Genomic DNA, 12,237 nt, shown 5'->3' with positions numbered 1-12,237 from the left:
GTAATGACTGTAAAAGTATATGGTCTAAATATACCAATTAAAAGGCAGAGACTGTATGAGTGGATTTGAAAAAATATGTAAGAAACACACATTAAATATGAAAACAGAAATAAAATAAAGGGATGGAATTGGCTAATTGAATTTAAATAAATACAAATTTAAAAAAATAAAGGGATGGAGAAAGATACACATACTAACTAATACAGAAATCTGTGGAGGAGCTATATTAATTTGAGACAAAACCGACTTCAGAATAAGGAAAAGTATTAGGAATAAAAAGAGGCACTGCATAATATCAGAGAAGTCATTTCTCTAATAAGACATAATAACCCTCAGTGTACCTAACAAGTATCAAAATAAGACAAGAACTCATGGAATAGCAAAGAGAAATAGATGAATGTACTATCATAGGTGCAACTCCAATACCTGTCAGTAATCAACAGATCCAAAAGACTGAAAATCAGTAAGGATATAATTGAACAGAAGAGAGTCACCAATTCCTTGCATCTAACTAACATTGATGTTCACTTAACAGCAGAAAACATTTTCTTCTCAAGCTCAATGAAACATCAAGGTCATATGTTTAGGTCATAAAGCACACCTTAGTAAGGTTTTTGAAAGATAGAAGTTATCAAAGTATGCTATCAGACCACAGTGGAATTAAGCTAGAAATCAATAATAGAAAGATACCTGAAAAGTTCCCAAATATCTGGAGATTAAGCAAAAACACTTCTAAAAAACGAGTCGAAGATGAAGTCTCAAGAGAAATTCTAAAATATGAACTAAAATAAAATGATAATGCAATTTACCAAAATTTGTGAGAATCTAATACTCATAAAGTTTCAAAATTTTTAAAAAATAAACCTGAGCAAACCTAGAACAGGGACTTCTCTAACTTGATAAAGAACATCTACTGAAAAACCTATAGCTAACATACTTAAAGGTGAGAAAGTAGACACTTTCCCTCCTTAAGACAGGGAACAAGGTAAGGGTGTCCCTCTTCCCACTCCTATTCAACATCGTAATGGAAGTTCTGGTTAGTATGATAAAATATGGAAATAAAAGGTAAAAGGACATAGAAAAAAGAAAAATGCCTTTTGTTTGCAGATGTCATGACTGTTTATGCAGAAAATTCTAACGAATCAACAAAAAGAACTAACAAGTTCCAAGATTATAATAATGTTATAGGATATGTGGGTAATATACAAAAGTCAATGAACAATTGGAACTTAAAATTTAAAACAATGCCATTTACTTTAACATCAAAAAGATATATATATGTATAAATCTAACAAAATATTTATAAGATATATATGCAGAAAACTATGAAACTCTGATGAAAGAAATCAGAGAAGACCTAAATGAATGAGCCGATATATCATGTTCATGGATAGGAAGACTCAATATTGCTTGGATGTCAGTCTTAACAATCACAGAAAGTTATTTTGTGGATATCAACAAACTGACTCTAAAGTTTTTATTGAAAAGCAAAAGGCTCAGATTAAAACAAAATCTAAACAGACTAAAACAAAACTGAAGAAGAACAAAAGCAGTGGATTGATATTACCCAACTTCAAGAGTTACTATAAAGCTACAGTAATCAAGATAGTATAGTATTGATTAAAGTATAGACAAATAGGTCATTGGAACAAAATAGAAAACTCAGGGGACACCTGGGTGGCTCAGTTGGGTAAGCGGCTGTCTTCGGCTCAGGTCATGATCCCAGTGTCCTGGGATTGAGTCCCACGTCAGGCTCCCTGCTCCCTGCTTCTCCCTCTGCCTCTGCCTGCCACTCTTTCTGCCTGTGCTCACTCTCTCTGACAAATAAATAAATAAAATTTTTTTTTAAAAAAAAGATAGAAAACTCAGAAATAAGACTCACACAAATACAGTCAAACAGTCTTTGACAACGGACTAAAGGCAATTCAACAGAGAAAAATTAGTCTTTTTCAACAAATAGTGTTGGAACAACTGGACATGCATGTTTAAAAAATAAAATGAATGCAGACACTGACTTTACACTTTTCATAAAAATTAAGTCAAAATGGATCACAGACCTAAATGTGAGATGCAAAACTATAAAACGACCAGAAGATAAAAGGAGAAAATCTAGGTAACCTTCAGTTTGTTGATTATTTTTTAGCTACCAAAAGCACGATCCATGGGGAAAAAATGATATTTAGACTTAATTAAAAACATGTTCTGTGAAAAATACTGTTAAGCTATTAAGAAGACAAGCTACAAACAAGGAGAAAATATTTTCAAAACACCTATCTGATAAAGGACTTGTAAACAAATATGCAAGGAACACTTAAAACCTAACAGTTAGAAAATAAATAAGCTGATTAAAAAATGGACAAAAGGTCTAAGCAGACACCTCACCAAAGAAGATATACGGGTGTCAGTAGTCATATGAGAACATCATACATCATCAGAAAAATGCACATGAAAACAACCATGAGATACCACTACATGCCTATTAGAATGTCCAAAATCCAAAACACTGACAGCACCAAATGCTGGCAAGAATATGGCGGAACAAGAACTCTTATTCATTGCTTGGAGGACTGTAGAGCCATTTTGGAAGAGAGTGTGGCAGTTTATTATAAAGCTAAACATTGTCTTATCACATGATTAGGCAGTCATGCTTCTTGGTATTTACCCAAATGAGCTGAAGACATATTCACAAAAAAATATAGACTTGAATATTTATAGCAGCTTTATTCATAATTACCAGAACTTAGAAGCAACCAAGATGCTTTTCAATAGGTGAATGGATAAACTGTGGTATATACAGACAACAGAATAGTATTTTTAAAATATTTAAAAACAACTATCATATGATCTCCCTGATATGAGGAAGTGGTGATGCAACATGGGGGCTTAAGTGGGTAGGAGAAGAATCAATGAAACAAGATGGGATTGGGAGGGAGACAAACCATAAGTGACTCTCAATCTCACAAAACAAACTGAGGGTTGCTGGGGGGAGGGGGTTGGGAGAAGGGGGTGGGATTATGGACATTGGGGAGGGTATGTGTTTTGGTGAGTGCTGTGAAGTGTGTAAACCTGGTGATTCACAGACCTGTACCCCTGGGGATAAAAATATATGTTTATAAAAAATAAAAAATTTAAAGCTCCAAAAAAAAAAAAAATAAGAGAGAAATGGGCTATCAGGGTGCCTGGATGGCTCAGTTGGTTAAGTATCTGCCTTTGGTTCAGGTCATGATCCCGGGGTCCTGGGATTGAGCACCGTGTTGGGCTTCCTGCTCATCAGGGAGTCCACTTCTTCCTCTCCTTCTGCCCCTCTCTCCCCACTTGTGATCTCTCTCACTCACTGTCTCAAATAAATAAATAAATAAATAAATAAAAACTTAAAAAGAAATGAGACATCAGTTTATTAAAAGACATGAAGGAATTTAAATGCATATCCCTAAGTGAAAGCAGGCAATATGAAAAGGCTACAAACATGACTACAGCTATATGACATGCTAGAAAAGGCAAAACTATAGAGAGAGCAAAAAAAAAGATCAGTGGTTTCCAGTGGTTCAGAAGGAAAGAGGGAAGAATAGGTGAGTACAGGAGATTTTTGGGACAGTGAAAATATTCTATATGATACTGCAGCAATGGATGGTGACAAGCATTTGTCAAGACCCATGAACTGTACAACAAGAGTGAACCTTAATGCAAGCCATGGGGTTTGGTTAATAATAATGTATCAGCATTGGTTCATTAATTGTAACAGACATACCACACTAATGCAAAATGTTAATCACAGAAGAAACTGTGCAAGGGAAAGAGAAAAAGTATCTGTGAACTATCCACACTTTTTAGGCTCATTTTCTTTCTGAAAACCTAAAACTACTCTAAAACTCTAAAAAATATATATTAATTGAAAAATAGCCAAAGGATTTGAATAGACACTTCTCCAAAAGAAGATACACAAATAATAATTTAAAAAATGAAAAGATGTTCAACATCATTAATCATTAAAGAAATGCAAATTAAAATCACAATGTGATTGTAACTCAATGCTTCATACCTAGTAGGATGGTCATAATAAGGTATAGATGGTAACAAGTGTTGGCCAGGGTGTGAAAAAATTGGAACTCTCATACACTGATGGTAGGAATATGGAATGGTACAGTTACTTAGGAAAACTAGTCTGACAGCTTCTCAAATGGTTACATACAGCTGCCATATGACCCAGCAATTTCACTCCCAGGTACATTCATAAAATAAAATCAATTAATTAATTAAATCAATAAAAATTTTATTTAAATTAATAAATAAAATTATTAATAATAAAGATTTGATAATTTAATTGATTAATAAATTAATTTAATTAATTAATTAAAGAATGTGTTCACATGAAAACTTGTATGAGTATTTATGAAGGCATTATTCACACTAGCCAAATGGAAACAACCCAAATGTCCTTCAAAAGAAGAATGGATGGACAATCAGGTATCTACACAATGGAATACGAGCTGGTCTTGAAAGGTAATGAAATACTGGTACATGTTACAATATGGATGAATCCCAAAAACGTTAAGCTAAGTGACAGAAGCAAGTCACTGAAGACCACATATTTTATGATTCTATTTACATGAAATACCCAGAGGATGTGAATCTATGGAGACGAAAAGTAAATTAGTGGCTGCATAGGGCTGGAGGAGAGAATAGGAGGGTAACAAAGAGTGAATATTAATGGATATGGGATTTGAAGGAGGGGTAGGTTGAAAATATTTTGTGTTCATTGTGGTGACAGTCTCACAACTCTGAATATACTAAAACCTGTAGATTATATACTTTAAATAGGGGAATTCTGTGATATATGAATGATATCTCAATAAAGCTGCCATATTAGGAAGAAAAAGAAAAAGGAATGCTTCAAAGTCTAATTCATTCAGCCAATATGTCAAATTTATATTTTACCAATAGAGTCGCCCTGGCAACCTGAAAGTTAATTACTTTTGCAGTTATTCTCTAAGCTACGATGTACTTAATGACTATTGAAACAAATGTAGATGTCCTCTTTCTTACTCTTACCCAAAAGGAGAGAAATTTAAATCTTATGAGTGTCCAAAGGAAAAATATTCAAGAGTAAAATAAAAAATAAAATCCAATTCCCTCTAATCAAAACTTATGTATACTTAACAATCTTCTCATGTATCATTTGCCCCATAATGTGTCCACTTCTCATAAAGTACCCTTGCGTGGGGTATCTAGTTCCCAGAACCCGTCCCGACAGAGATGTAATGAATAGCAAGGACTAGTCCCCAGCCCCCCACAAGTTTGACCCATATGACTCAATGCCCAGGATCTCACTACTCCTGGGTTAACTGGAAAACATCCTGTGGGAGAAAGGGAAGGCACAGTCATAAAACATGAATGATATATTTGACAATTTTCATTGTGATTCTAGCATCACAGAGCCTGTCATTTGCCTAAGTGACTCAGGCTAAAGAGATATCCTAGTCATACTAAACACAGACACTGAGTATTTTGATGTCTGTAATTTTAAGCCTCACAGTCATGGAAAGAAGATTCAGTGTTTTGTTAAATAGTACAACAGTAATTTCATAAAGTGTCTAAAACTGATTAGATATCCATCCAGACCTTCCAAGCACAGTGCTCTGCTCATTACTTGCTCTGAGGATACAATCTTTAAAATGTAATATGACACTCATCTAGGTCAAAGACCAGATAGAAAACATTGGCCCATGATCACTCTTCTACCATTTATTACTGCCCTTTGAAGTTTAAGGAAAAGACTACCAAGCAATCAGCATCAAGCCCTGACAATTATACACAGTTATCTACCTTCCTTGGAAAGCAGAGGAGCTCAAAATATTCAACTCCAATATTTCATTTATCTATCCAACTAATTCTTGCTGAACACTGACTGTGTGCAGGCCCTGTGTACATGCTGGAGACTCACATTCAGCCCATGAATGAACCAGTCAGCTTGAGACCATGCCACTCCCTGACATTGTCACCCACCTCACATAACCTGGCAAAGGCAAACTTACTTATTCTTTGACTTCCTTACCACCTATGACTTCCAAACACTAAAATATAAAACATATCCATTTGATTGAAAAAGAACAGTACAATCTTTTAAGTTCCAGGGGCCAATTTTCCTTCCCTCCTTTTTCCTTTCTTTTTTTTTTTAAGATTTTATTTTTCAGAGACAGAGGGCATGCAGTGGTGTGGTGGTGGGGGAGGTTGGAGAGGGAGAGGGCACAAGCAGGCTCAATGCTGAGCATGGAGCCCGATGAGGGGCTCCATCTCAGGGTCCTGAGATCATGACCTGAGCCAAAACCAAGAGTCAGAAGCTAAACCCACGGAGCCACCCAGGCTTCCCCAGAGGCCAATTTTAATTGCCCAGATGTCTTCCCAGTGTGGGAGCAGCAAACAGCCTGTGGGGAACATGAGGAAGAGGAGGGTTAGATAAAAGAGTTAATCCCTTCGCTGCGCTGCGCTGCATCAACAGATGCCGACTGAGTACCCACGAGGGCTACTGCAGCATGTTCCTGCACTTGGCATGAAGCTGGGTTTGAGTCCTAATTTCTCAACAAATGACTTTGGGGAAAAAAAAAAAAAAAAAAAGATGGACCCAATGATGTCAAGAAAATCCCCTAGTCTATATGAGTGCCTGGGTGGCTCAGTCAGTAAGCGTCTGCCTTCCGCTCTCCCTTTGTCCATACTTCATACTCTCTCTCTTGCGCAAATAAATAAAAACTTAAAAAAAAAAAAAAGAAAGAAAGAAAGAAAAGAAAAGAAAAAGGAAGGGAAAGGAAAGGAAAAGAAAAGAAAATCCCCCAGTCTAAATTTGTTCTGGCCGTGCTTCTACAAAACTGAAATGCAAAGTTCATGGAGGCAAATGACAAAAGAACCCAACCCAAGAAAGGAAGATAAGAATTGGCCCAGGAGCCACAGAATCCCTGAAGCCACAACTAGCAAATTCACAATGATCCTCCAGTGACACTCAACAGTCCAGGGTGCACGAGATCTCTCAGGACAGTAACTACCATAAAATACCATGAGTAATTTAAGAAAATAATAGAAAAATATTCAGTGATTAGGAAAATATTCCCAGTTTACTGTAGAGTGAAAAATTTCATCATTTGAGCAGTATTTTCATGGACAAAAAAATTTTTTTTAATTTTTAATTTTTTTATAAACATGTATTTTTATCCCCAGGGGTACAGGTGTGTGAATCGCCAGGTGTACACACTTCACAGCACTCACCAAAGCACATACCCTCCCCAATGTCCATAACCCCATCATGGAGAAAATTTGACAGAGATTTTGACTGGGGGGATATTTTTACTTTAAATTTTTATGGGAAAAGTTTATGCATGTATATTTAAAACCTACCACGGAATACTACATATACAACACACATATATGAAGAAAGAGATTCAAGGGTTATATACCAGAATTTAGTCATTAGCCTAACATTACAGATGATTATTATTATTAACTATTCTGGCTTATTTTCTATGATAAACATGTATTTCTTTTGGATGGGAAAAGTTATAAAAAGGGGTAACAAAATTGAAGTAATCAGGATTCAGAAATGAAAGAAATATTTTGAATATTGTAAAAGCTATAGTTTATGAATGTTCAGTATAAGGTTTATACTTCCTAGGGAAACAAAAAAATAATTTAAGATTATTTGTTGGGGTGCCTGGGTGGCTCAGTGGGTTAAGTCTCTGCCTTCAGTTCGGGTCATGATCTCAGGGTCCTGGAATCGAGCCCCACCTCAGGTTCTCTGCTCAGTGGGGAGCCTGCTTCCCCCTCTCTCTCTGCCTGCCTCTCTGCCTACTTGTGATCTCTCTGTCAAATAAATAAATAAAATCTTTTTTAAAAAGGATTATTTGTTAAGATTTTATTTATTAGAGAGAGACCAAGCAAGTGAAAAAGCGAGAAAGAGCAAGAACCAGCAGGGGAAGAGGGAGAAGCAGACTCCCCACTGAGCAGGGAGCCCGACATGGAGCTTGATCCCATGTCCCTGGGATCATGACCTGAGCCGAGGGCAGATGCTTAACTGACCAAGCCACCCACGTGCCCCATTTTAACTAAGTCTTTAAAATTGCATCAGGCTATGAAAACACTGATAAGTCTGTGATTTCACATATTTAAGTTGCCTGTAGAGTATACATCAGGTACGTATCAGGTATGTTACCTTTTCAATATATTCATAACATTCTTCCAAACTCTGCATTCTGTTTTGGATAACTGTACTCGCTTTTCTATACTGTGTCAACCACTGCTGATACTCTTCCTCAGATAAATCTGCATAAGCAACACAGAGAGTTCTCAGCCCTGTAACAAAGAAGAGAATGTAAACCAATCAAGACACCAGCGATCAGGGAGGAGTACAGAATTCGAAAACAAAATCCAAGTGTTGTAGGGGTCATGGGAACGGAAAGTCCTTCCCACGGCCTTATCTGATCTGTCCCCGGCTACTTGCTGATCTTATTCCCCACCTTCCTCCTTGCTTCCGGGCCTGTCCCTGCTGATCCTCTTACTTCCGGACACTTGAGCTTGTTCTGCTCTTGACCTGGAATACTTTTCCCTGGTCTTCTTCTCTTCCTTCAGTTTCTGCCTAACCCCATCATGCTCTGTGCCCCTTCTCCTGTGTAATTTTTCTCCATAGCGCTTATCACCTCCTGACATTATCTATCATTGGCTAGTTCCTGCAGGGTGTGAGCGGTGGATGTTTTGTTCACTTCTGTTCTGGAAGCTTAGAGCAGTGCATGGCACTCAATAAATACTCAATAGCCATTTGTTGAAGGAAAGAAAGAAGGAATGAGGTTTTAGTTCTTCCAATTTCAAAGTAAGCCAAATAACCATTAAAAGAGCAGAAAATTAATTTAAGTTCCATTTTGCAAAGAAAATATTTTAGAAATTATATTGTACCCTAATATTTTAGGCTAACTGCTGCAAAACCTTCAAATAGTTGAGGGTCCCCTAGAAATTAATGCCCTACAGATAAACTATAGAAATTGTTATTCTGTTTTGAGCTCCATTACAATACAGTTCCTATATGTTTCTACCTGTTGTAAACTGCCTTCAGCTCACATGTATTTTAAGACAGCAGCAAAGGACCCCAAGTGCAACCTTGCAAAATATCCACACTTCCGGACAAGATGCACATATCTGTAGGAAGCAGGATCTTATCAGCTAGACGGACAAAGTGGGATACTGCTTGCAGGTATTATTAGCCTAACTTTTAAAAGACATTACATTTCACTTTTTCAAAACTTCTATAAACCTTTTAATGAATGTTGTTCTTACTCAAAACTCACTTGTGGAATTTTATTTATTGAGATGGGTGACAAGTCAAAACCACAAGGATAAGAGAATGGCAGGTAGGAAAACATCAACTATGTCGGGTTTCTGAATTATATGCACGAAATAATTAACTTTGAAATATACAACACATACTGGAAAAACCTCTCTTTTTCCATCATGGGCCAAGTTCTTGCTACCACAAATAGAAACAGATAATAGATGGCTTTGAAGACAAGGCTTTTGGTTAATGGGAGAACTGCACAGTAAAAACATACTTTTCAATGTTTGCTGGTGGACAGAGGAAGAAAGGAAAAATAATATCTCAACAGGGTGTGTTTGAAGAACTTTTAAGCAAACAGAATGCATTACAAAGTCCCATCGAGGAATGAGCTCCCCCTGCCCACTTATGGGCCGAGTATCAGTGACATGCATTTGGGTTACAATTTTAATATTTAAGAATAGCATTCCAAAAGGAAACAAGATTCTAAATAATTTTCACTTACCTTCTTTGGCAAAATATTCCAGATGGGTTAATGTCTCCTTCATAAAGCGAGAATCTTCTGAAAGTCTCTCATAAATCACTGTATCCTATCCAGAAAAAAAAAAAAAAAACTCATGACCAGCAGCTTACATAAGCCTATCAATCCAAATTCTAAATACTGCATTATAATTTTATTGCTATATCTAAGAGATGTGAAAGACTCAAGCAGCCTCAGGGAAGGCACAATTCCAAAAAGGATACATTACATACAGAGGAACAGAGTTAAGATTTCTCACTGAGACAATGCACGTGATAAGCCAGTGAAGCATAAGCTTTAAAAACTCAAAGAAAAACATTGTCAACCTAGAATCCTATATTCAGCAAAAATTTATTTCAAAATGAACATGAGAGAATATAAAGATGAAATAAAAATATTTTCAGACATAAACAGTCTGAAAAAACTCATCGCCGAGAGATCCATGCTATAAGATATGGTAAAGGGAATCAGACAAGATTATAGGAAATGGAAATATGAGTCTGAAGAGCACTGAAAATGATAATGACCCGAGTCTGTGTATGTGCATGTGTATAGATACACATATATCTGCATACAGATATGCATATATACATTTTTCTTGTTTTATATTGTAATAAAAAAGGATAATTGCTTAAGAAAACTTAATGACAATGTAGTGTGAAGTTTATAACATTTGTAAAATTAAAATGTCTGACAAGAGCACAAAGATTGGGAGGAGAGAGATGGAAGTTCAGAATTATTGTTCTTATACTACATGTGAAATAGTATAATATCACTTGAGAATAAAATGTAATAAATTGAAGATTCCTACTATAAGACCTAAAACATCACCAAATTTTTTTTAAAGGAAAGAAATTAGAATTAAAAAATACTTAAGTAATTCTTGGAATAAAGGAAAAAAGAAGTGGGACAAATAGAAAATAAATTGCAGGATGATGTATTTAAATGTACCTGTATCAGTAAGCACATGTGTAAATGGTCTAAACAGCCAGTTAAAAGGCAGAGATTTCCAGGATGGAAAAAAACACGCAAACCAATTAAATGCTCCCTAGAAGAATCACACTTTACATATAAAGACACAAATGGGTTAAAGAGGAAGAAGAAGACACACCCTACCCAACACTAACCATAAGTAGCCTGGAATGGCAAAATTATAACCATACAACAGAGATTTCAGAGTAAGGGAAATTGCTGGAGATAAGGAAAATCATTTTGGAATGACAGAAGGGTAGATTCATCAAGAGGAATTAATAGTTCTGAACACTTATGAGTCTAATAACATAGTTTCAAAATGAAGCTAAAACTAATAAAAGGAAATGAAATGATGTAAAAACTAACAGAACTTCAAGATGAAAATCACAAATCGACAATGACAGTTGGGGATTTCAATATTCCCATTTCTATAATTGATAGAACAAGTAAACGAAGAATCATTAAGGATATAGAAGGTTTGAACAACACTCTCAATCAACTTGACTTAACAAATAGTTAGAAACCATCTCATCCCAAAATAGCAGAATACTCGGGATTTTTAGATGCATGCAAACATTTAACATTAGTTAAGTCACAATATGAGCCATAAAACAAGTCCCAATAAAATTAAAATATTCAAGTAATATAAAGTATGTTCTCTAATAAATTAGAATTATGTTATAAATCGATTAAAAGAATATTTTGCCCCCAAATTTCTAAATATTTGAAAACTAACCCACTTCAAAATAACCCATGAGTTAAAGAAGAAATCAAAAAGAAGCTTGATCTCACAAAACAAACTGAGGGTTGCTGGGGGGAGGGGGTTTGGGAGAAGGGGGTGGGATTATGGACATTGGGGAGAGTATGTGCTTTGGTGAGTGCTGTGAAGTGTGTAAACCTGGTGATTCACAGACCTGTACCCCGGGGGATAAAAATATATGTTTATAAAAAATAAAAAATTAATTAAAAATTAAAAAAAGAAGAAGCTTGAAATATTAGAATATTTTGAAATGAATATGAAGATGCAAATGCAGCACATCGAAATTTGTGACATGCTGCTAAAGCAATGACTGGGAAGATATGTATAGCACTAAACATTTATATTAAAAAGAAAGATCTCAAATCAGTTCTGCCTTAAGAAGCTAGAAAAAGAGAAGCAAAACAAACGGGAAGTAGGCAAAGAATAGGAATAATAAAGCGTAGAAATTAATAAAACAGAAAACAGAGAAACAGTCAATAAAAATCAAATCTGAAAGCAATTTCTTAAGGAAGATCAATAAAACCAATAACTGAAAAAATAAATAAATAAAACCAACAACTGTCTAGCTAGCCTACCCTCAGTCTAGATGGATTTCTGGTAAATTCTAGCAAACATTAAAATAACAAATAATATTGATAGAATGCTAAGATGGCGGAGAAGTAGCAGGCTGAGACTTCTTCA

General features: G+C 35.6%; 1 protein-coding gene across 5 annotated transcripts in view; it reads right to left on the bottom strand.

Moving 5' to 3' along the window:
• The window catches only part of LOC101678481 (phospholipid-transporting ATPase IB-like), a 231,800-nt gene that overhangs the window by 110,863 nt on the left and 108,700 nt on the right, over window positions 1-12,237 (bottom strand). For all 5 annotated transcript variants that reach the window (XM_045069635.1, XM_045069633.1, XM_045069637.1 and 2 more), the window contains 2 exons: window positions 9,810-9,894; window positions 8,195-8,334 (listed from right to left, as the gene is read on the bottom strand). In XM_045069635.1, coding sequence (XP_044925570.1) covers window positions 8,195-8,334; window positions 9,810-9,894 — 225 coding nt within the window. The remainder of the gene's footprint in view (window positions 1-8,194; window positions 8,335-9,809; window positions 9,895-12,237) is intronic.

Source organism: Mustela putorius, unplaced genomic scaffold (genome assembly GCF_011764305.1).
Source record: "Mustela putorius furo isolate JIRA1106 unplaced genomic scaffold, ASM1176430v1.1 tig00003942_pilon_pilon_pilon, whole genome shotgun sequence".
NCBI classification, from domain to species: Eukaryota; Metazoa; Chordata; class Mammalia; order Carnivora; family Mustelidae; genus Mustela; species Mustela putorius.
This window is presented reverse-complemented; position numbering and strand designations above follow the sequence as displayed.